We start from the raw sequence: 26,283 nt of genomic DNA, 5'->3' as shown, positions 1-26,283 counted from the left end.
ACTTAGGGCATGAAAAATCCAACCCTTGCCCGCTTAGGGTCGGGTTGAATGACCCTTGACCACAAGGAGGAGAAAGGGAGATGTAGGGGCTGGGTCAGGCCAGGGAGAAGAAAAAGAAGAAATCCCAGACCAGGGAGAAGAAAAAGAAGAAGCCCCAAGAGGTAGCTCAGTTGGTAGGGAGTAATAACTCACAATTACAAGATCATGAATTTAACTCCCTTTGGGGCTTACCTATCAAAAAAGACAGGGTCAGATAATTCCCAGCCCTGATCGGCCCTCAAAGCCAGAGTATCTCAGCCCAGGCTCTGTTCGGATTCAAGGCGGGCTTGGGTCGACAAGGCCAAGCTTACACCTCTGATCCCGTCCCACTACTGTTTGTAACAAATTTGAATTTTTTACTTTTCACTATAATCTGTAGTTACTGTGATGTTCTTGTTTCAATCTGGTGTAGATCTTTCAAGGGAATTAGAGGACAAAAAAGCTTTACAATAGATGTGTTTTTTACTTTAAAATCCTTTCATTTTGCTAGGGGTGCGCCTGGTCCATTGGTAGGGTACGAACGTTGTGACCTAGTGGTTAAGCAATAGAAACATCCTCTCGACATTCTTGGGATAAGACTACGTAATTCTCGCCCCAGACCTTACACATGTGGGAGCCTAAGGGGGTGTTTGATTCAGTAAATCTTTGGGATGACACTCTTTAGAATGATAATTCTTAATTTTTGGAGTTGTTTGGTTTTACTAGGATGACCCTCATAAGTGAGCATCCTACTTCCCATGAATGACCATAATACAAAGGATGTGTTCCAAATCTAAGTTCACCTCAACACTTAGGGCCTGTTTGGTATCGTTTCTGTTCCAGAAACGCCGTTTCGTTTCAAAAACGAAAATTTCAGTTTCTGTGTCAAAACGCAGTTTTTAAACGAAAAAATGATGTTTTAAAATTTCAGGCTTTTATCGGGAATTTTTTTTTTTTTGTAAAATGGAACGAAACTGGGAAGACGGAACTCCATTTTGGAGTTCCGTCCAATCTCGTTTTTTCAGTTTTTTTTTCACTTTTTGTTCCAAAAAAACAGAAACGGACCATAAGTGCACCAAACAGAAGATTCCGTTTTTTCGTTCCAATAGAACGAAAAAACTCCAGAAACGTTTTTTTAGAACGATACCAAACGGGCCCTTAAACTCAAATTTGAGCAACCTTTTTACCACCTAGTATAAAAGGAAAAAGCGGAAAGATGTTCTCTATGGAAATCAATATCTCAACCCGCGAAAAACATGCACTAACCTTAAGGCAACCAAACGATTTTTCAGAAAGAAACATAATTCAGAAGAATGTCTATCAAAAGATTGACATTCATATCTGATACATGTACCATTTGATTTACCAAACCAAACACCCCCTATGCACCTTGCTCTGCTCATCAAAATCCAAATCCACATTTATAAACAAATTCACATAATATCTAATCATACTCAAACTTCGTATCTTGTCTTTATTTATGTATTTATTATGACAAAGATAACAACACTCCTGAAACCTTCTTCACCAACCAACCCCAAATAAAAGAAAGGGTACAGTACCAATTACAATTATAGCTGAACTCTATAAACTTGAGGAAATGAAATAATGAACAGATGGATTCACATTCTCAATCAAACCCATCTTTAAAAGCTACAATAACTACCAATTACTGAGAACAGATCTTCTAAAGCTTTGTTAAAAGTGATGAAAGTGAAGGATTTCCAATCAAATTAAGTAGCAAGAACTTTCCAGATCAACTCTGGATCAAAAGAGGGCAACCTAGCAAGAGAACAATCTTCAAAATCAAAGCCCTCTTCCTCTGCAACTACTGGATAGTTAGTGGAAACAAAGGACGACGAATTACCACTCTTTGGAACTTCTTCCTCAGAAATAGATGGTGAGAACATTTCTTCGCACCAATTCTCACCAGGAACGAATGAAGAGGACGAAAATGGCGAAGACGACAATGAAGAAGACGACGAGTCCATCTTTCTTCTCTTCTCACCCACTTCACCATCACCATTGCCACTGTTGTTATCAGGAGATTCAGGACTGCTTCTTTTATGGGCAACGGCGCTTTTACTTGGCTTCTCTTTCCTTAGCTTCAAACAGATAGCTTGAATTTTGGCATCCACAGAAGATCTCAGAGCACTCAGCTTAGAAGAGTCTGCAAATCCCAATTTATCCCCATCTCTGAGGTTAGGAAAATTTAAGCGAGCATACTCGCCCCGTAATTTATACGCAGCGCGATCATATGCATACGCCGCTGCTTCAGCAGAATCATAGGTACCTAACCAGGCCCTCATCCTGTTCTGAGGGAGTCTAATCTCTGCAACCCATTTCCCCCAATGCCTTTGTCTCACCCCTCTGTAAAGCTTCTTCCTTGAAGAACTCAAACTCGAACCAGTAAATGTGTAATCTTGAATCTTCTGAGGGTAATGAAAGGTCAATAACGTAGGATTAATGGAAATCGCACCATTAGCCCTGCTTTCCTCGCTGAACTTTTGCAGCAGCTCTCTCTGGCGGATATAGACAGAGGAACCTAACGGCTCCTGAGCTTGACTGCTTACAGCATTTGAAAGTGGGCAATGAGAGAAGATTGAGTCCAATGGGTTTGTTCCACCAGTTAATAAGACTTCCGATAGAGACGACCGAATGTCGACACCGCCCATGAAAGAAAGCGGCTCACCGGTATCTACAGTTCTTTCCATTTTTTCCGGTGACTTTCTCGCTGGAAGATACGAAGACAGACAGAGAGAGAGAGAGAGGGAGATTGTTTTGTGCAGGAAAATGGGGAGCTAAAAAAATACCCCTCTTGTTCTGCTAATGGAATGATGCAAAGAAGAAACTGAATTTTCAGCTCAAAAATCTGAAAATGATCAGAAGAAATATGTGGATCATCTGCAGATATAGAGAAAATGGAACCCAAAAATGAAACTTGGAGCGAGAAATCAAATGGGAGCAGAGAATTCGACCTTGAAACGCAAGAATTATGAGCAGAGTAAGGTAAAAATTGGAGAAAGGAAGCATTCAAGTCTCGAAGAGGATATGTAAGGTGAAACCTGAGACAGAGAGAGAGAGAGAGAGAGAGAGAGAGAGAGAGGGAGAGAGGCTTCCGCTCTGTATGTCTGTCTAACTAGGCCCCTATGAGTTAGTATTTATAGTCACGCAAAGGCATAGCTTCCTCCCTTCCCGGCTTCCCCCCATTGCCTTGGCTACACTAAATTACATGAATGCCATAGTATGAATTTCCATTTGAACACCCAAAGTTATGCTAATTTTCTAATACTCCTAAAATAGTTTTTTTTTTTGATAACTAAAAATGGTTATTTGGATTTTGAAAAGTAAATTAACTACATCCTTGTTTAAGAGGTCTCACTTTGTTTCACCAAACAAAAAAAGTATAGAAATTTTCCTAGAAGTTAAAAATAAAAAAATAAAAAAATTAAAAGAAGAAGGTTTTGTGCCTAGCAGCATGGCCACCACCTAAATGCGGGGGCATTCACAATGGGTATAGAAGCATCAACATGAATAGGATTTTCACATTCACAGCGCGAGGAGGTCAATTTGCCTCCCTTTGTGTTTGGGCACAAGGGCCATGTTGTCGGGTAGGTTTCTTTTTCTCAAAATAAAAAAATAAAAAAATATTATATTAATTTATGAAGACAAATTTTGTGCATTCATGGGGTAAGACTACGTACATTTGCCTCTCCAGACCTTGCAGTAGTGGGAGCTTTATGCATTGGGCCACTCTTTAAGAAAACAAATTTTATAGAAATATAATAAAATCTAAAAATCTATTTTTATCTTTAAAAGTCTTGGATTTTTTTTTTTTAATGTGATGGCATCTTGACTAATAATATATTTTTCATTCCTGGAGGCGACTAACTCTATCATATATCTAGATTATTACCATTTACTTCTAACCGAAAAAAGAAAAAAGAAAAAAAAAAACAAAAAAACAAAAAGATTATTACCATATACACTTAAAAAATCAAGTTAAAAGACAAAAGCATTTTATAGATAAATATTTTCTATGATTAAAATTTGTTTCTAGTATGTAAAATATTACATGTTTTCTTTATTGAAATTTTATTTTCATTGTAAAAATTTTCCTTCTAATGAGATTTTAGATAAAAATATTATTAATGTCAAAAATTTCTTATTTTTTAATCATTTTTTATATTTTTCATCCTATTATGTATGGTCAATGCTTAATTATAATGGTACTTTATTGGCCTCTCAGTATAATAATTTTCAGATTTGATACAGGGGTAAATGATGTAATTTCACATAAAATATAATACAAGAGCCTATCTGGTTTGTGCTATGAGTGAACCATTGGAACTCTCCTAGTTCTGAAATACATTAATTTCTCATTTGGTTTCAATAGAGCACCTCTTGGTTCAACTTGCATCCTTGGTCCTCCACTTTTAATAGCCTTGTCGGCAGGAAGAAGAGAATGCTATGCTCTTTATGTCCAAGAAAGTTGGGATTTGAATAGCAATATTAGCAAAGAGAACAACAAAGGAGAAGAGAGAGAGAGAGGGAATATTATCAAAATTATACATTTACCCTTGTCATTTAAATTTCTTTATACTTGTAGACAAGGTCAATAAATGATAAAAAACTGCAATAGTCACTTGTGTGTATATATATATATATATATAGAGAGAGAGAGAGAGAGAGAGAGAGTTTATTTATGAACACGTGGATGAATTCTCCTTGAAATGCCAGTCAGAAGTTACTTATATGTTTTAACCATCTTGATTTCAAATAAATTTATATTTATTTAAAGGGATAAAGTTTTTTGTTCGAGAGTAGCCTTTGCACCACAAATACGGGGGCTTGAATGATAACCATTGTGCCCCTCCAGAATTATTCGTCCCAATGTTTGCGTGGTAGGACTGCTCTTGGATAGAAAATAAAAATTTAAAATTTAAAAGATAAAAAAAAAATAAATAAATAAAACAACATAAGGTTAAGGCTATTTTAGTAATTTAGCATTCAAGTGAGGGATTTTGGTTTCCAACAACCCTGACTCCTATTCCTCTTCCGTGTGGTCCCTTGTCGGTGTGTGGATTTTATCAAAAACAGTGTGTGTGTGTGTGTGGGGTGCGTGGCCTGGGGAGTGCGGACAAAAATCTGCTGCAGATGTAAGGACGAAGGTGTAAGGTAAGGTGTAACGCATTCCATGATTTGAAGACGAAAAGCTACTTTTTTGATTTATTGCTCTTACTCTGACCTGATTAATACTACATGTCACATGGAAAAGGTCTTTTCATTTATATCCACCCACCACTTTCTAGTTTATACTACAGGAGAAATCTGCTACTACTGAAGAAGATGCTTCCGGCTTGGTTTGGTTCGGTTTGATTTGATTTGAGTTGGTTTGATTCAATTAGTATCTTAGAGATTGATTATGGTCAGGGTTTCAAAATTCAGATTTCCAATTCAAATTGGCTGAACCAGGTAGTGGGAATCGGTGTGAAATAGTTGGATTGGTCCAGTCTCGATTCTGATCAGAATTGGCAGATTCAGCTGATTCGTTTCCAATTTTTGAATCCCTAGTTATGGTGAAAACGATGGTTGAAAGAGTGGTTAGGACTTGGGATCATGGTGTTAGGTATCGGTTTGGGATTTTGAGCCGTCCATGCAATTATTATTGAGCTTATAAACGTTTGGATCAATTTTCAGTCTATTACATGTATGGAGGTAAAATTGTAATAGTGTGGAATTAGGATCTGAGAAGGAATTTGTTGTTAAACTACTTCCACGGGTGTCAATGAAAACGGGCGTATGGACATCCAAGGATAATCCAAGAGTCCAAGCATAGATATTTCAAACTCCAAAGGGAATATTGCTCGTAACATCCTAGGTTTTAAAGGCCATTAATTTTATGTTAGGTTACTGGTCATATACCTAGAATATTTTCCCTCATTTAGTAAAAGGTCCACATTATTCAAGAAGTGAGTTTTCATCAAGGCTTTCTAGCTTCCATAATGATACAATCCAATCACATGTTAAGTGAATGTTTCTTTTCTCTTTTTTACCCTTATTTTACAAGGGTTTCTTCAATACTCGAGTGCATCGAACCAAGGGTATGAATTATGAATCAAAACTGAAGTGGGTTGATAAACTATTTTTGAAAGAAAAAAATAAAATAAAATAAGACAAAAATAATGATGGTGGCAAAAGAAAATTTGACTTTCGACTTGACAACATTAAATCTTAAAGTTGTTACAAATCCCTTTTCTCCATTAATCAGGTCAATTTAGAAAATAGATATTTTGATTCATTACCATCGATTTACACTTTTAAGTCAAATAGGGAAATAAATCACTCTCAAAAGGTGTTCTAATTATGTTATTTGTTTTTCTTTGATCATTATATTCCCCTTTCTCTATTGTTAAATGAGTTTGTATCATCTATCTATGAGTTAACATTACATGTGTGAAAATAAAAACCTTAAAAAATATAAAAAGCGAATGAAAATTACAAATAATCTCACAACACATAAGGAATTATATGATTTAACAAGATTGATATGATAAGGGTTTTTTAAAAAAAATGATCTTATTAAATGATAAGGATATGGATCTATCAAAAAAAATAAAATAAAATAAAATAAAGGATATGATCACTCGAGTTGCATGGTCCAGAAGCCAAGGAAGCCCCAAGACCAACAAGCAGCTGTCTCTTTATGAGAGAGAGAGAGAGAGAGAGAGAGAGAGAGAGAGAGAGAAAAAAGGACAACAAGGACATGGGGTGATGGGCAAATCAATCAACCACCAAACTCTATCTAGGAATATTGAATGCAGGAGTGGACCTTTCTACCTTTCTTCTCCTCAAAAAAAGTAGAAAGGCCAGCATCAACGTAGAGACTACCGAGGGTGGGGGGCACATGTAAACATTAAATTTGGAACTCAGAAAGGGAAGATACAACTATAAATTAAGTGTCACCATAAGGGAAAGACGTACACTAAATGAAGGATAAAGGCAAATGGTGATCACAATATTACGTACTATAAAAAGGACGATGACTCTTGTCAACCTGGGTTGGCTGTGAAGCTGTGGACCGAGTAAAACAGCCCAAGACGTCCTTTTATTTTCTCTGGCCACAACTCAAACACCTGGTGTGCACAAAAACTAGTGAGAATCCTCTCTTAAAACTTGAAAAAAGGTTCTCTTTTCCTATTCCTATCTGGGTTTGCTTGTGAACGGTAACTAAAACCTAACTTTTTCTTCAATTCTTTTTTTTTTTTGGGATATTGAACTTCATAATTGACCAGAATTATAGTTGTCTATAAAAACGTAACCCTAAAACGATACAGAAGATAATGAAAAAACAAAACAAACAATATATATGGATTTTACGAGGTTCAGTAAGGTTGCCTACGTCCCCGGTGAGATGAGATCCTGCTTCACCATCAATGAAAAATAGGGTTACATCACTCGTCCTCACACCTCTCAGTATTGCTTGCATTACAGAGAAAGAAATCATCGCTACAAATATATAACGAAAAAACCCTAATCCGGAAAGTACATAATTTCCCTCAAATAAAAAATTCGAGAAGGCATCATACACCAACAGCCGTCCTTCCTGTCTAGGTGCTGCACCAGTACTCCCTGGATTAAACTGCGACGGAATACAAGACATCATACACCATCAACCATACTCATTCAAGAACCTGATGATGTTTTCACATTGTGTTAGGTATATGTTTGTCTCGGGCCTGGCTTCATTCCATGGAAAAAGTGAAAAAAGTAAAAAAAAAGTGAGAAATATAGAATTTGGATCCCCTTTCTTGCAATCTCCCCACCCTATCTCCCATCGGACCACACCCTATGGATGATGTGAGATGGGGTTGGTTGGTTACGTACAAGGATGAGGATCCAAGTTCAAAAGCTTGTACTTATTTCACGTAAATTATCACCACTATTTTTTTTTTATCTCGAATATTATCTAGGACCTGGGATAGTCCCTAGAATTTTATTAAGAAAGAAATTGATAGTAAAAAACAAGAGGGGGACATAACCCGCCTTACCCCAATCCAGGGAAGACAAGTCACTCTTTCACTTCGAAACCCTAAAGAAAACACTGATAAACTAATTATTACACTCGAAAGAAAGACTGATAAAAACTATCACCACTATGAGAGTTTGATTAGATGGGTTATTTTATCTAAGAAAAAAAAAGATTAGATGGTGTGAAAATTTACTAGATAACTTTATAAAATGCATTTTATTTTTGTCTCATGGAGCGCAAAAAATGGTAGAATTTCTTATCCCACTTATTTTCAAAATTCTAACAATTTTGACACTATTTATAGAAATGTACAATTTGTGTGTCTCTCTCTCCTATTCAAGGTTTTTAAACTCAAGATCACTAAAAACGGGTGATGCCGATCCAAATCACCTTGGATCAGACCATATTGGATAGATTTTCCTTGTTTTTCAATAATTAAAAAAAAAAAGATAATTTTATTACATTTTTACCCTTATGCCTTACTAGTGGATCAATTTTAAATCGATCAAAGACTGATATAAATCTGATCAGACCAATACTGACTAATCCAATCCGAGTTTTAAAATCATGTTCCCATTTACTCATTTCCATTTCTTCTCTCTTCCACCAAATCTCATCTCATTGAAAAAATAATTATTTCATTATTTCATTTTATATCTTTTTTTTTTTCTACCAACCCAACCCATGATTTCAAGTATCGGTATCGATTAAGACCGATCCAAAGGGATTGGTTACTCGTATCATTTCAAGGGTAAAAAAGTAAAAAAATCATACATTTTATGAAAACTAATTAAAAGACAAAAGTAATCAATACCAACTGATCCTATTTGATATCGATAAAGACCAATATCGATACCAATAACTAATAAAGATCCATATCGATACTAATAACTAAATCCTTGACTCCGCCCAACCCCCTAAAAAAAATATATATATATATATGGGAGCCACCTCTACAAATACTTCTCAGATAATTTTAATCTTGTTCAACCATGGGGGTTATGTTGAAGAACCAAAAGCTTTTGTCGGTGTGGAGTGAAAGCTTGAAACTCTGGTAACGACAGGACGGAGAGGAAGTAGTCAAATAGAAAAAGAAAGAAGAAAAAGATAAAAGCACCAAAACGTGACCTTCTGTACCAATTAGAGAGGACATTTCACTGATTCAGAGTTTCTTCTTTTAAGTTTCAAACATCAAACTTTATAAAGAGATTCAAAAAGGTTTATTTTGGAAGTATCTGAATTTTTCTTCATTTTTTAAGTTTGTGGGGTCCACCAAGTTAATTGCCGTCGTGGTGTGTTTGTTTCCTCAGGGTCATGTTTCTTCCGTGTTTTTCACGCACTACGGTTTTCCAATTGGGGGGAGGTGGTGAAGTCCACGAGAGGTGTCCAGTCGCGTCACTCAGTCAAAAAATACTTTGATTCAGGTCTATTTTTCCAAGGCTATATGTGCCGACACCTGAAACCTCGAGACTACACTGCACCAAGAATGAACCGGTTCGGTTTAGTGGGTCAATCTAAAGCCAAACCATTTTAAGGAAGTTTTGGTTTTGATGGTTTTTGGTTTGGGTTTCAGGGCCACATGACTTGACAATTATCCCGCATGACCTTGTTTATGCCATCTCTTATGCTCTCATTGGCCACATGTATGCTAACATAGGACCACATGATTTGACAATGATCTCTCGCACTTAAATGTATAAAAGAAATTCTTCAGGTTTTTAAACTTGAGACCTCCTGGTGAGCATGAGTTTTTTTCACATCACATCTCATCATTTATGCTAGGTAGTTGTTGAAATTCTCTAAGTTGAGTTTTTTTTTTTTTTTGATGGAAAATTCTCCAGGTTGTTGGTGTATAGTAGGAGTGTCAACCGATCGGGTCAAGCTGATCTCGATCGGGCTTAATCGGGCTTGACCACTTGAAAACCTTACACCGTGAACGCCCATTTAAGTAAATGGGTCTAGCTTTAGGGAGCATGGTACGGTTTATAATCGGGCCAATCGGTGTCGAGCTTTAATCGGACTTCCTTAAACGGTTCTTAACCAGGCTGTGGACCTATTTAAGTCTAAATGGGCTCTGAATGTGCTTTAAACGTGCCTACCCTAAAATTATTTTCTTAAGTGGGTTGAATGTGAGACAAATCTTTAATAAAAAAGAGAAATGATATGAGACTATGGATGTTCTTACAAAGAAAAATAAGATATTATGACCTTTAGAACTTACAAAATAAAGCTTAATTAAATCAAATCCTATTACAAAGCAAAGGGTAAGAAAACTTAATTTGTTTCTTACTAGTAGTGGAAAAATAGAAATTTTATATAGTATTAAAGGGGGTCGGGCTATAATGAATCGGTTCAAGCCAGGCATATAAACGTGTCGGTTGGGTTGGGTGCCCGACAGGCTAGCTACTTGCATCGTGAACGTCTGTTTAATAAATGTGTCGGGCCGGTCCAAGTCGAGTCGTAAACTTATTGGTCTCGTTTGGGCCTACCAGTGCGGGCTCAGAATTGACACCCCTAATGTATAGTGAGCTTAGACCTTAGTTTCTATATATCACTCTTCTTCAAATGAAATGACTTTGTTGCCTTCCAATGTACGATATTATCTTGATGCAACTTAATTATTGTTGCACTCCTCTATGCCGCCTATTTATAGAACCTTTTCCTATAAAAACTTTTATTGACTCCACTATTTCAAAAATGAAAATCGGCCTATTTGGATCAAAACCGCCGTGATCAATCACAATTTTGTACATATCGAATAGGCAAATTCTAGGGATTTTAGGATCGCATAGTTGGATTTCTGTTTTGAGCAACAATTTAGTTATTGGTATCGGTAGTAGATCGATGCGTATGATCATTTTTATCCTTACTTAAAAAAAAAATATATATATATATATATATATATATATATATATACGGTTTTACCCTTGAAATGATACTGATAACCGATCTAGATTGATTAGGTATCGATATCTATATGATACGGTCAGTATGGCTGATCTGATACCAATACTTAAATCATGGTTCTGAGAGGCCGATTCTAATGTTTTTGTGATTGATTCGATTGATTCCGATCAGATGATTTTTCAAAATATCCAATTTTAGGGTTTTTGTGACTTGATCGTTGGATTTTCAAATGGGTTGATTCTAGGGTCTTAGGATTGATTTCTATCCGGTTCAACCCTGATTCTAAGTTTAAAATCCTTGACTGATTCTCATCGCATTACGTATAATATGAGCTACGCAATATGAGTCAAACTAGCTTTATAGGGGAGAAACTGGGTCCATGGCTGTGACCTGTGTTGAGGTGTCTTGGACTAATTGGAATGTTTGGTCTGAGAGAAATATTTTGGACTTGGTCGGTTTGATTGGGCCCAAACCTACCACATCTTTAAGATTTGAAATCCCAATCATGCAATGTTTGGATGACTTGGTCCAAGAGACATGGTCGGCTTGATTGGGCCCAAATCTTCTACATCTTTCAACAGAAATCCCAATCACAAACACCTTTTGGACTTAAATGGTTTCAATTATTTATTATTATGGCTTGAACTAAATTGGAGGCAATGGATGACACCTTTTCAGAATTATATTTTGATAGTGAAATGCGAGCTACCTTATTGAGGACTTGGGCTTTTACAACAAAACTCAATATAGAGAAATTTCCACTTGTAAAGTATTTGTCAATACAGATGGCGGGTCTCGAGACAATTGTAAGGTTGTTTTATTGCTATCTATTGGTTACAAATTTAAGTTTGAAAATAGTTTTTTCTTAAAGTGGAAGTAAAGTTATGTACATTATGATTCTCCCTAAAATATGTAGAGGTGGGAGTCAAGTGCGTTGGATAGATACTTTTTGAAAATTGAAGAAACAATATCTCCGCAAAACATGGGTAAAGCTTGATGTATTATGATTCCTCTCCGTATACCATGCAATGGTGGACCCATCATATATTGGGTACACCTTTTATGGTGTTTTTCATGCATTTATGAAATCTATGTTTTTAAGGTAACGATTGATTTAAAAAAAAAAAAAAAAAAAAAAAAAAAAAAAGGAACTAGATTGGTCGAACCAGAATTAGGCCGAGCCTGATTCCGATTCTTGCCTATTCGAATAGATTAATCCAAGAAGGGTTTCTACTTTCTAGGGTTCAATACTCTTGACTGATTCCTACCAATTTTAGCTGAATCAAAATCGGGTGAGACATATCCAGTTGCAGATTTTGCTTACTTGAATCTTTGGGGTAATCTTTTGACTCAAGGCATTATGTGTTTTTAGGTTCTTGAAGTGGTTTTTATACAACACCCTACACCCTAGGTGTAGCTCCGCTGATTTAAAGGTATTGTGTGTTGAAGGAGGTCTCTAGCTCGAGTTCTTGTGACTGATTTGTTACAAAGATCACGTGTGGCTGCTTGTAAATAGGGTTTACCCTCGTGCCTAAACCATACAAAACCAGGCAGGTTTGAGGGTGCTTCCTTAGGAAAAAAAAAAGTGGTTTTTATATGGGAAAAAAAAGGTTTAAACGATGCTTTGAGCTGCTTTTTACTCTTGGGAAGATGATCTAATGGAGCATTGTTTTATAAATAGAGAGAGTTCCATTACTTTGGGAAATGGCCCATGAGTGTAGTTGCCTGGTTCTGTCATTGTTCTCCCTTCTCATTTTTAGGATTGCAACCCCATCATCTGGATGGATTCTTTTACTCAATCATTCATATGAACGAGGGAAAATTACATGCCTCTCCCTTGTAGTTTGTCGAAATTACATATGGATCTAAGGGTTTGAGCGATTTACGCACCCCTCCCATATAGTTTGAAAGATTCTTACAATTAGGTCCAATCCATTAGTCACTATTAATTTAAAATTGTTAGTGGATGATTTCACCATTTTAATGCTGAAAATAATTTTTTTTTTGTAAAGTGAAGTTACAAAAACACCCTTACTTAAAACCAAACATTTCACACCCTTGACTTGGAACAAAATTCATCTTCAACCTTCGACTGCAATAGCCGACGAACTTGCGGGAGCGGAGAACATAGGAGAACAGTGATTCAGTCGAAGCTAACTTGCGGAAGCGGAGCCATACAATTCCGGAGAGGCTCAGATTCACATCGACGAACCCCTCCCCTGTATTTGATATGTTCTGTGTTTGGGGATGAATCTAGGGTTTAGATCATTTGTTTGTGAAGAATCTATCTTCTCTTTGCATTGAAATTTCCCTTCTCCATATCTTCTTGTTTTCCATTCGGAGTTGAGAGTGAAGCTTCTCTATCTCTATTGTAAGTGAATCTACTAGGTGGATTCAACTTCTTGAGACATAGAAGCTATGTGACTTTCTGTTCCCTTTCCTGCTACACTAAATAGGATTTTGGAAGTTTGAAGGAAATTTAAATCTACCATGCGTGAACGGAAACCTTTTTTTTTTCTTTTTTAATCTCAAGAATATCTCTCCATTCTCTTAATCAGAGAAGAAGAAGAAGATTTACTTTCATTGGTGATCAATAATCAAATTCTAAACGAACAGCAAATAACACAAGCCTTGCTCTACATCAACGATTTCCAAGTTCTTCTCCATCTACAATTATTCTAAAATCCGTACCTCTTTCCTTCTTAAATTATAAGATCTTTTGTGGGTTTTAATGTTTTTTATTGTTTTTCATTGGTCAATTGGATTCATTGTTTTGTACATGTATACTATGTTTTGTTGTCTGTCATTGATTTTTGGATACTGATCTATTTGAGGAATATTATGTGCTTATGCTTGATGATGGATTTTGGACCCTTTTCTTTCTTGGAATTTTGGGTTTCTTTCTCTGACGGAATCAATGGGCATCTGAGCAAGGTTTGGTTTGGGTTTGGGTTTGGGTTTGGGTTAGTGTTAGGTGTAGGGTTTGGGTATGTATAGGCTGAGAAAAGCATAAAATCTGGGAGAAGAAATCGCCCGATAAACAGTCGCAGTGGTGAACGGCGTGAATCGATCGGGTTAGGTGTAGGGTTTCAGTTGAGTGTTCGCTTACATGGGTTTGCCGACATGAATCGATCGGAAACTGAGCCTCGTCAGAGTTGTATGACTTCTTCTTCACCTGGATTTGGTTGCAGAGGGGCAATTTGCATAGGTATCGACTTCACCTTCTCCAACGGTTTCCTTTTATCAATCTCTACTTAATAGGATAATAAAGTCTAAAAGGGTATAATGGTCCTCTCAAATCGAGAATATCTTTACTAAAAGGGTATTCAAGTCTTTTGATGTATGAAAGTAATAGAATACTCACACCATCATTGTTAGGGGAGGGGGCATAAATCGTTCAAACCCTTGGACCCACACGTAATTTCGACAAACTACAGGAGAAGAGGACGTAATTTTCCTTATAAACAAATATTTTACATTGTCCATATGTAAATGGAGGGGATGAGGGAGTGAACAAGTGATATAGATCCACTCGCTTTCTTCCTTTTCGCCTTTAGTCAGTGGCACCCCTTCTTTTGAAGTTATGGGGCTATTTCCTCATAGAGAGTTGTCTCGCGCCTAAATATAAAATAAAAATTTCGACTAAAAATTGACTTTCTAAAAAGCATATATTGAAATAATAGAAGCTTGAGAGAATTTTTTGTCATGAAAATATGTATGATAATAATCTATTGCCCGCACCATCGTGCAATAGTGTAAACCTAAGCAAATTTGGCACAAAAAGAAAACAAATGGGGTGCGCCAAGGTTTAAAACCAGAATTGGACATGGGATTGATCTCCGATTTCGATTTGAATTGGATCAGAATCCATCAAAATTAGTTGATACCGTAGGGAGTACTGGAACAAGAAGAACCAAAGATTTCCATAGCTATGTATTTTATTTATGGGAAACAGTATATTCATTGGTCATTTGGCTCCTACGCCAGCATAGATGCCAATAAGGGAGTGCACAAGAGCACAACAAGAGATGGGATTTTTGTAATTCATAGGGGTGGGGGCATCATTTTGCTCCCCTCTATGTCTAGGCGCAAAGGCACGCAATTAGAGAGCATTCTTATTCCATTTATTTATTTGAATTTTTTTTTGCAAAAAATCTATAGATCTTGCTATAACAAGTGGTAACTTCATTGATTTTTTGCTATTTTATTTTTGGGAGAGAGATCTACTCACTCTCTCATTATATTGGCATCGTATACAGAAGAGAAGGAACCATCAGTTTCGATGGAGTTGGAGCATATACATTGAAGCACAAAGTATTTCTGATGACAAAGAGAGAGCTCATGTGAAAGGGCATATCATATAGGGACATTTTTTCTTTTCTTTCTTTCTTAAAAAAATGGGGAAATGAGTAAAAATAAAACCATAATTCATTACAGCCAATTCAAAATAGGGTTAGGAATTAGCAAATATATAGGGATTGTAGATTAGCATAATCGGAATGTGGTAGGCAGCATGGTGCACCTTAACTAGATTAAAAAGGAGGTCTTGTCCCTCAACTCTACACTATTCTACATCAGGTAGAATATTAGGTTTTTAACCCAAGGGGGACATTTTTTCTTTTCTTTTCTTTTCTTTCTTTCTTAAAAAAATGGGGAAATGAGTAAAAATAAAACCATAATTCATTACAGCCAATTCAAAATAGGGTTAGGAATTAGCAAATATATAGGGATTGTAGATTAGCATAATCGGAATGTGGTAGGCAGCATGGTGCACCTTAAATAGATTAAAAATGAGGTCTTGTCCCTCAACTCTACACTATTCTACATCAGGTAGAATATTAGGTTTTTAACCCAAGGGGGACATTTTTTCTTTTCTTTTCTTTTCTTTCTTTCTTAAAAAAATGGGGAAATGAGTAAAAATAAAACCATAATTCATTACAGCCAATTCAAAATAGGGTTAGGAATTAGCAAATATATAGGGATTGTAGATTAGCATAATCGGAATGTGGTAGGCAGCATGGTGCACCTTAAATAGATTAAAAAGGAGGTCTTGTCCCTCAACTCTACACTATTCTACATCAGGTAGAATATTAGGTTTTTAACCCAAGGGGGTAGCGGAGTTGGTGAGCAATGAACTTGGTACGAGTCATAAACTCGGACGTCCAAAGTTTGACTCCCACTAGGCACACCTTGGGTCACTCACACGGGGTGTTTAATGCTCTTCACTGCTTTCAGTGAAAGTTGAATGGTTCTCATTCAACCTTTGTATGACCCACTCCATGCGGTTGTAGGGTCAGTATGGGCCTGCAAGACTAGTCAGACCGAAGGCCTGGATACTCGTCGTTAGGAATATATATATATATATATTGGGTTTTGAATGGAATCCCTTCATATAATGTTGGAAAACAGGTGATCGCCCTTCAACTCATACTTGGCCATATAACAAGTATTCTTTTCTTCTATGAAAAGGTCTTGATCAGTACAGAAAGATCAGACCACACAAGAAATATTTCTAGACAGGCTATTGCCTTTATAATAGAAGGGAATTATGTCTTGCTCTATGCCAACTATTTGATGACAGAAAAATGTATTGAAGTGCAGCAAAGGGCCTTCTCTATGGATTGAAGAAGACAAAGGAAGAAGATTCCACGAGATGTGGAGAGACATGGAGGAACTCAGGAATCTTATGGCAACCAATAGGGTTCCTTTTTAGCCATGGATCACTATACCTCTATTTTTGGAAGCTGCTCAATTTTTGTTCAAACCCTTATTTTCTGTAAATTCTAACAACAATTTAGTTAGTTTATTCAAGAATATAGCCTACAAGGCAATGGAAAGGAAAATGGTAATCATGGATCCCAAAGCCAAGTAAACATATTTTGATAATTAATCTATTTTCTTCCGTCTTACCAGAAAAAAAAAAAAAAGGATTGAAAAGTTTTCACAATTGTTAAACTCAGTCTGATATTTTACTTAAAAAAATAATAATAATAAATTAAACTCAATGTGAAGAAGAAGTTATATTGATCATACAATAAGAATAAAAGCACCAAATTTGCCATGTGACTAGTCCAAGGAAGCTTTAATTTAATTATCACTATGATAAAAGTCAATTACAACTGCTTTGATGTCCAAAATCTGCCAAAAAGATCCTCTATGGAAACAAGTGACTCTAAAATCTAAACCTATGATCAGTATCTCATTTCAAGTATCTGTTTCTCTATATCTTCTTCTTTGAGCACCTTATTATGTTTTAAAAAAAAAACCTATGGTATGCCCAATGGTGGTGAGGGCTGAAATGATTTTGACATAGACAAAACTAACCTAAAGAAGAGTTCCACCATTCAGTAAGACGGTTCAAGAAAGACAAGACCTCCGATGGATCACAAAGAGAGTATGAAGCATTAGTCTCCTTAGGGATTGAAGACACAATAATAGGATACCCTTGTCCTCTACTCTGTATTACCTGTAATTAATTCAGATGCAAAATAGGATCAATCAAATTCGACCGGATCCCCTCCCCTGTGGGTAACCACCCCATCCCATGAACGGTGTGAGATGGGGTGGCTAAAGGTGTCTTCACACCCCATAGATGGGGAAAGATAGGGTGGGGTGGTTACATGTAAGGGAGAGGAACCTCTCTCATAAAATTCATAGTTTCATAATTGTTATAGTCGGAGTTGGATCCTCTCCAACAATTTTTCCTCCAATCTTTTCTTACATGCATGCAGTTCAACACTTAGGACACACTACCCAGGTGATTGGTATGCAGTCTCATGCATGCATATGCTAAGTTAGAGAGTCGTTGAAGGAAGAGTCATTGGAGAAGATCCCAATCCATTATTATCTGAGATGGTTCATTGAGAATTTTTAACAAACACCTTGAAAGCATCTTCATCGGTTCGATCATCTCCGATGTACAATGGTAGGACATCATTGGAATCACCAAACCCAAGAGTGTCGAGTAGATATTCTAGGGCATGACCCTTGTCCCACTTTATAGATGGACGTATTTCCATAACCTGAATAATAAATAAGAATTAAAATAATTTTTACTTTTTTTTTTTTAAGAATCAAAATCTTTATATTCTCATACCTTTCTGCCCCTAGTTAGGTGAAATTTTGGGTAATCTTCAAGCACAGACTTCACTTGCTCTTCAAGTTCGAAATAGTCCTGCATTTTGGAAAATATTTCTATGTGAGGCATGAAAGAAAACATGGCCTGCACCCTTGTCCTTGGCCATGTTCAAGCAAATATTTTAAAGTTGGAATTGGAGTTGAATCGGGTCTTAGGCTGATTCCAATCAGATCCATCGATCGGTCCCAAAAAATCTTAAGGGTCTTTACCCAGTACCCTCTAGGGCCCACTGGCAAGGTAGGGAAAGGAAGGTTGGATCAGATCTACAAATGACAACAATTCTTGTTCGGTGTTTGATCTACACATGGAATCTACTCATCGTGAAAATCTGTTGTAAGAAGAAAGAACAAGTGGATTCCATATGTGGATAAGGCACCGTACGAGAGTGGTTCTCATACAAAGACTTGATCCGGACTCGAGTAAGGCAAGCAATCACGTTACTTTGTGGGTAATTAAATGTAGTGGACGTATGGGCACAAATATATATGGTGAAAGTTTTCATTCATTCACAAATCTATTATCATTATTACTCCCCTCGTGGTAAAAAATTCCCTTTCTATTCCCCTACGGATATCAAAGGGAAATGATAGTCATGGGTGAAGAAAACGTGGCTTAGGTAAAATATGGCATTAGAGGCGTTAAGTTGAGACTCTTACTAGTCCCTTAACAATTTAGTTAAATACAAAACCTTTATATTCCAAGGTTTAAAGTATCGGTATTGTTTTTCTAATCGATACCTATTGATACGATACGATACATATAAATACTTTAAACATTTCATATAATAAGCCTTTTAACGATATCGACGTGTGTGATACCCATTGATACCAATATGATAAACCATGCATATATCCTTACCCTCCCTATCTAGGTTAAACTAAGGTTCCAGCATCACCCTCAACCCTATCAGTTAGTATTAACTGATGAAGAAGAGAGTGACTTTAAGAAAGGAATCCATACCTCTTTATCAATATTCCGGAAGTGAACAGATACACAGAACTTATTGTTTTCTATTGTAACACCCCGAATTGTTTTGGTCTTTTCCTCCACTGCCTTCAATATCTATGTAAGAAAGAAGAATCAGATTAACTATGGTCTAATAGAACATGTAGGCAAGGAAGGTCAGGTACGCATAAAAGATCAAATAAAGCAAAATCCATTTAAAATAGTGACCTCTTGAATTGCTGGTAAGAACTCTTGCGCAGGTTGGAAAACTACAACTTCATTCCCCTACAACATACCGGAAATATAAGTAATGCTAACAGATAGATTATGTAGAAAGCAAGGAAACTTCATGCTATTCTTTTTTTAATTTTTTGTTTTTCCGAAAAGGGTTTCCATCACTGGATTGGATCATTAGTAGAATTAATAGAATAGTCAAATTAATCCTGTTGTGAATGGCCCCATCGGTGCTGTTGAGGTTAAGGCACATCCTGATGCGCTTTGCCCATGACAAATTCACCAATGGACCAAGCTCTTGGGGTTAAAAAAAAGCTTAATACTACTCAGTTCATCATATTACTAAAAAAAAATTGTGCAACTAAATATTTTAAACTTTTATTGTTTGCTACATTAACTTTTTTTTTTTTTGCTAAGGGTATTCAGGCCGAACCTTCAGCTTGACTGGTCTCGTGGATCCATTCTGACCCCACAACCGCATGGATCGGGTCATACTGGGGTTGAATGAGAATCATTCAACTTTCACTGAAAGCAGTGAAGAGCACTAAACACCCCCATGTGAGTAACTCGAGGTAAGAAGAGTCGAACTCAAAACTACATGCTTCCTGAGGCGAAGGTCCCTTGCGAACTCGGCTACTCCCTTTGGGGTTTTTTGCTACATTAACTTATGGGTTTTTCAAAATGTGACAATTGAGACCCTTGTGTGTGTACATTCAGCTTCAGTTGCAACCAAGAATGCTGGCATATAAAGAAGTCTATAAGCAGAACAGTATATTTCAGATGTATAATCAACTTAAAGCAACTGACCATTGTATCAACTGTTCTTGTTTGGTAATCGGCGTTGGCCGGCCGGATAGTCCGCACTGGGGCCATTATATCCATCCCATGGCTTCCAGCATAGTATATATCAGTTAGCTGTACAAACTCATACACCTAAAAGAGAAGATGGAAGTGATAATTTTGTTAGATCTCCTTACCATGAGTGAGTATTAAGAAGTGGCCAATTGGGAAAAGATGCATACCAAGAACAAAAGCTGTTTACCTTGTCTCGGCACCTTCCACTGATAATTGCTGTTGGAAAATGCTCGGCTACATCACGGACCGCTGAGCGCATCTACAATCACATAGAAAATAATAATCAAGAACAAAAACCAGGACCTTTTCTTTTTCTCTTTTGCTAAATTATCAAGAACTGTTGGAAGTAATAAAGTTATAGTTCTATATTGGCTTGTTCATGTCTTTGGTGCTTTCATATGGTTAAGAATTCTCTCCTAATGCCTCAAGGCTTTAGATTGGACCCTCCAACAAGAACCGATCGTTGATGAGCATGCCCAATTCGAAATGCTAAACTCAAGAGCATGGCCAATCAGTATTAGGAAAATTTGTTTTATTTTCTCAATCAGCCATTGTTGTTTATAGGGTTCAGGATCCCACAAGATCGAGTATAACTAATAGGATTGAGTTTCCCTTCACCCATCTAAGGGAATTGTTAGCATCTGATGGCCAAAGGGAAAGGTGGTTTTAACCTCAGGAGAAAGGATAACCTCAGAAGTAGGAGGATGAGTGACTTGATCATCAGGGAAAGGAAAACTTTCGCCCAACATGTTTGTTTTGAAGACATAAGTGGCATCGATCACATCTTTCATGAGGTTAGCAAAAAATTGGGTTTCTCTTCAGTATTGTGATTCATTGTCTTTGATGATAAAAAAAGAAAATAGACCCATTGGAGGGTACTAGAGTAAATCTAGGGCATTACATTTGGGATCAAAAATAGATTTTTTCCCATTCATTCAGAAAGCCCAGGTATCATAAGAAATAGACATCTAACCATTGTCTTTGATGGAAAAAAAAATAGACCCCTTGGAGGGTACTAGAGTAGATCTAAGGCATTACGTTTGGGATCAGAAATAGATTTTTTCCCATTCATCCGGCAAGCCCATGTATTATAAGAAATAGACATCTAACCATTGTCTTTGATGGAAAATAAATAAATAAAGAAAGAAAGAAAATAGACCCATTGGAGGGTACTAGAGTAGATCTAGGGCATTACGTTTGGGATCAGAAATAGATTTTTTCCCATTCATTCGGCAAGCCCAAGTATTATAAGAAATAGACATCTAACCATTGTCTTTGATGGAAAAAAAAATAGACCCCTTGGAGGGTACTAGAGTAGATCTAAGGCATTACGTTTGGGATCAGAAATAGATTTTTTCCCATTCATCCGGCAAGCCCATGTATTATAAGAAATAGACATCTAACCATTGTCTTTGATGGAAAATAAATAAATAAAGAAAGAAAGAAAATAGACCCATTGGAGGGTACTAGAGTAGATCTAGGGCATTACGTTTGGGATCAGAAATAGATTTTTTCCCATTCATCCGGCAAGCCCAAGTATTATAAGAAATAGACATCTAACCACATGCTGGAGCCTACCTCTCATTTCTCCCCCTACCCCAGCTTCTTGATGTGTGATCCTTATTTCAATGCTTTTTCTCTCATGTTTGGTGGTCCTTTAATAGCCAGAGCCCAAACGACAAAAGACTAAACTATTGGTTGGGCTAGGAGAGTGTGGATCACGCTCTCATATGAGAACTATTCTCGTACGGGCTGATCCACATAGATGTAATCCACCACAGAGTTGGTTGTCGGGTGGATTCCATTTGTGTGGATCAGCCCGTACAAGAGTGGTTCTCGTAAGAGGATTTGATCCGCTCTTGGGGCTAGGAAGCCTAGGATTGCAGCTCTAGCTTGCCCAGCCTCATTTTGTCTAGGAATTCATAGTGAGGTCAGCCACTCAAACCTATGAATACCCAAGCCAAAAAGCGTTCCAACTCCTAACGCAAGCTATTCCAATTTCCAACCCAACAAAATCTGTCAGCTAACTGTAAACCCTTCTATTATATCAATTACCTCTTCCGAAATAGTTGCCTGATTAGGGTCATCAACGATCGGTGAAAGGGTTCCATCATAATCCAAAAACACAACGATGGTTTTCCCTTTTGCTGCATTCAACATCTCATCAAACATGCTCAATGCAGAGGGGTACTTCATCTGCAGTAACACCACCACAAAACCAGAAGAAAACAATTAAGAGGATCAGCTTCAGTACTGCTAGGATCAGCTTAAAATACAAAAAATGCTTAAATGTTAAATAGAACTTACAACCCATGAAGCATAATTATCATCACTAGTAATAGGTTCAGTATTGCTAGGATCAGATTCTTTAGTCTGAAGATCACAAGTTATGGGAGGAGTCTTGAAAGCAATGATCTGCTCATCATTCTCATTGGACCTTGCCTTTATCAATGACTCAATTTCCTGCTCATTGGCTTGCAGTCTTTGAAATCCCATTGTGAAATAATTATCCTTTACAAAATCTGATTTTTCCTTATCCAAACAACCTGTGTCAGCTCAAAATAGTTAAAACAGAAACAAACAGTTTGCCTGAAAGATTTGAAAACTGAAAGTGCAAGTTCATATTGAAGCTTATGAGATTTTGGCATTGCAAGGAAGACGGTCATCATCACATACTTATCAAAGAAACAATGAAATCCACTATCACAAATTACTCTATTGTCTTTAAGGAAAGAACCAGAGATGGAGAAATCAGTTATAACACATATCACAGACCACCAGGCAAAAAGGAAAATGATGAGACAAGACCATTTCACCTTCGATGTTGTGAACTTGTGGTTGGTGGTCTTGATCACTGGATCTACACTTAAGCCAACAAGCAATGTAGTAAAAAGGTTCTATCTATAAGTGATAGCACCTATTCTATCTGCTGCCATTAAAAATGCGTAAAAATGTAATAAAAAGGTTCACTAAGCCACTCATGTAGGGTATGCTAGCACTTGTGTCTTATCTTTCTTTTTTTTTTTTGCTAACAACGGATATTCAGGCCGAAGGCCTGACTAATCCCACGTGTCCATATTGACCCCACAATTGCAAGGTTTGGGTCATACCAGGGTTGAATGAGAATCATTCAACTTTCACTGAAATCATTGAAAAACACTAAACACCCCACTTATGTGTCTATCTCTTTTTCTCTTCACATGTGATGATCCAGTTGCCTTTCAATTTTTTGGCACACTTCCTTGATGCATGCCGTTTGCTCAGAGAACCCTCTTTCAAAAATGTATTTATAAAATAAAAAAAGACATATCATCATATGTAGGGGACTTAGTCTTGCCATCTTTAGGAATAAGAGGAGTCAAATCTTAAATCAAATCAGTCAAGCCAACTGAAAAAGCCCAAACCAAATGGTAATGATTTTTAATTGGGCCAATTTGGTTTAGGGTATTTTGAAACCAGTTGAAAATCAAACCGCATCAGAGCGGCGGAAAAATCGCACCTATCTTGAAAAACCAGACTGAAATCAAACACAAACAAATATAAAACTAAAACTAAATCAAAAACCATATATATATATATATATATATCTATATGTATGACAAATCAGACCGAACCTAATATCAAACTGATAACAACCCGATAACAGAAAACATAAATAAACCAAACCCAAACCTGACCGAAACTGATTGAAATTAAACCTTCTCTTATTTGGCTTCGGATTCATCCATTCTCACCTCGAAACCAGACCAAATCAACCGATTGATCACACTCATAAAATATAGTGGAAATCACAAGGATAATCCTGGAAGTCTCCTTTGTATGTGAGTGTGACATGCATTGTATCACTGAAACGCGCATGCCATAAGCTGCTTAGCTTATGGCAAACCAATGTTAGTTAGGTATGTCGGTAAGACTTCGACCACCTTAAAAGTTGGAAAAAGCAGAGCAGGTGAGGTCCTATCGTGAACCTTTTTGATCCACCACCTATAAGGGAAAGCAAAACCATTGGCTCCAGTACTGATCCATCGAATATTATTACTATTGACTTAAAAAAGAGCAAAGACAAAACATAAGATGTCTACTACCCACCATTCCATTACACAGGAGCTTTCTAAGAAGCTCTTATGATCACCATCTAAGCCATGGCTGATGGCTTCCCAGCGGAGAAGAAGGGATGGACAAGGAAGAAATAAAGAAGACAAATAGGTGAAAAGGACCGTCATCCAGTGGCTCGGAAGCCCAGCAACTGTAAGGACCACACACTGACTATCGACAGTGGAAAAGTATATGGCTAAGAGGAAACGCCCTTGTGTCTCTCTCAACTTTCAGTTTCTAATAAAAAAGAGGAAATCCTCCACCAAGGGTCACCAATCACAGAAAGAACCATCACGTATGAATTGAATCCAGTAAGGACTTTCCTGTTATTTGAGCTTGTAGACAAAGAAATGGAATAATTCACTATCATTTAAGATTCACAGACAGTCGACTAGGTTTTACTATTTTTTTAAATCCCTTTTCAAGATTTCATTTCTTTGGCTGCGTACCCAGGTAATAAAAGAGTTCCTACAACCCAGAGTAGCAGAAAATTTTCACTCTGAGATTCTTTCTATGGTGCTATGTAACTCTAACGCATAGAAGAACTCCAGATTGACTCAGTGACTTGATAGAGAGAACATGTCTTATTCCGTTTATAGGAGAAGTGGCAAAGGAGTGCATCAATGAGTTGCCACAGAATGGTTTTGTATAAGAGGTTAACAAGATATTTTTCAAGTGAGAGAGAGAGATACCATACCCATGGTTTTAAGCATTGTGAATATCGGCAAATTGGATCAGACATGGGATGGTATCGGTCAATATCAGATGCATAAACAGTTTTGCCCTCAAAGATACTAATACTATAGGGTATTTTGATATACCCATGTCCAAATCATGAATTAGTCCGATATTAGTCAAGTATTAATTTCGATGTCAGTCAATCCCAATACAGCCGATCCAAGCCTAATACGGTAATACCTAAAAACCATGAACATGTACTTACCTTCTCCTAATGGCTCAAACAATCTTTACCCAATCAAATTTATAACTAAATTTTTGTAAACTTTATTCATGGAAGAAACATAAATGGAGGATTATTCTCTTAAAATGTTCAAATATATAGATTCAAATGTCTTACATCAATTTAGACCAAAATCGGGTAAAGTAGGACCAACCATAGAAATTAGAATTAGGAAGAATAAGTAAAGATTTGTCTAAAATTTATGATTTAAAAAAAAAAAATTTTTGATAAATTTAGAGGATCTTGATAATCTATTGTTTTAGTAACTAAAAGAAAGAGATAATTGCTAAAAATTAAGATCAAACATGTAAGACAAAATCGTAGTCCTTTAACCCTACATTCCAATCATAGAACTTTCCCTTCCCAATCAATCATATAGTATATAAAAAAAAAAATAATAATTAAGCTCATACTAGGGCCGCTAGAAGTAGATTGATAATGTCTACCCAAAAAAAAAATAAGTAAATAAATAGATTGACAATGAGATCTAGACCCACTAGGCCACTAGAATCAAGAGTTGAGAAAAGGCAGATATAGAAGTGACCCTGACACAACAAGCATGGTATCATATTGGAATTTACTAAAAAGACAAAAAAAAAAAAAAAAAAGAAAGAGATGAAAGATAGCGTTCATATTATTAGATACAGTATTAAAATAGAAACATCTTTATAATATAAAATTTAACTTATATAACCATAGGAATGACTAGATGTTGACAAGTACAAGCTGAAACCATACACTGGATGTCCAAATTACTTAAATATCCCTTTTGAGTTGCGAGATCTCTCTACTCGACTTAGATACACACGGCACTTACGTTGTGTGTTAGCAATGATCAGATTTAACCCAATGAGGTAGCAGAGTTGGTGAGCAATGAACTTGATACGAGTCGTAAACTCAAATATCTTAAGTTTAACTCTCATTAGACACACCTTGGGTCACCCACATGAGGTGTTTAGTGCTTTCAATGCTTTCAGTGAAAGTTGAATGATTTCCATTCAATCCCAATATAACCATATCCATGTGGTTGTGAGGTCAGTATGAGTTCATGAGACTAATGGCCTTCGACCTGAATACCCGTCGTTAGCAAAAAGAAGA

The 26,283-nt window shown here is 36.7% G+C and overlaps 2 protein-coding genes across 5 annotated transcripts in view; both read right to left on the bottom strand.

The window, feature by feature from the left end:
• Positions 1-1,469: 1,469 nt before the first annotated feature.
• LOC122081550 (ethylene-responsive transcription factor ERF061-like) lies at positions 1,470-3,134 on the bottom strand. Its single transcript, XM_042648722.1, has one exon. It carries the CDS (start codon positions 2,730-2,732, stop codon positions 1,752-1,754), a length of 981 nt encoding a protein of 326 aa, XP_042504656.1. The 5' UTR covers positions 2,733-3,134; the 3' UTR covers positions 1,470-1,751.
• Positions 3,135-17,024: 13,890 nt separating this feature from the next.
• Positions 17,025-26,283, bottom strand: part of LOC122082586 (probable trehalose-phosphate phosphatase C) — a 16,500-nt gene continuing 7,241 nt past the window's right edge. For 3 of the 4 annotated variants that reach the window (XM_042650256.1, XM_042650255.1, XM_042650257.1), the window contains exons 2-10: positions 22,437-22,675; positions 22,185-22,325; positions 20,317-20,388; positions 20,082-20,207; positions 19,269-19,325; positions 19,056-19,157; positions 18,054-18,131; positions 17,839-17,979; positions 17,025-17,423 (exon numbers count right to left, since the gene is read on the bottom strand). In XM_042650256.1, coding sequence (XP_042506190.1) covers positions 17,277-17,423; positions 17,839-17,979; positions 18,054-18,131; positions 19,056-19,157; positions 19,269-19,325; positions 20,082-20,207; positions 20,317-20,388; positions 22,185-22,325; positions 22,437-22,625 — 1,053 coding nt within the window. In that variant the 5' untranslated portion in view covers positions 22,626-22,675 and the 3' untranslated portion in view covers positions 17,025-17,276. The remainder of the gene's footprint in view (positions 17,424-17,838; positions 17,980-18,053; positions 18,132-19,055; positions 19,158-19,268; positions 19,326-20,081; positions 20,208-20,316; positions 20,389-22,184; positions 22,326-22,436; positions 22,676-26,283) is intronic. The other variant, XM_042650258.1, reaches the window with a different exon arrangement.

Source organism: Macadamia integrifolia, chromosome 6 (assembly GCF_013358625.1).
Source record: "Macadamia integrifolia cultivar HAES 741 chromosome 6, SCU_Mint_v3, whole genome shotgun sequence".
NCBI classification, from domain to species: Eukaryota; Viridiplantae; Streptophyta; class Magnoliopsida; order Proteales; family Proteaceae; genus Macadamia; species Macadamia integrifolia.
Note: the sequence above shows the minus strand (reverse complement) of the source record. Positions and strands in the feature narration are given on the sequence as shown.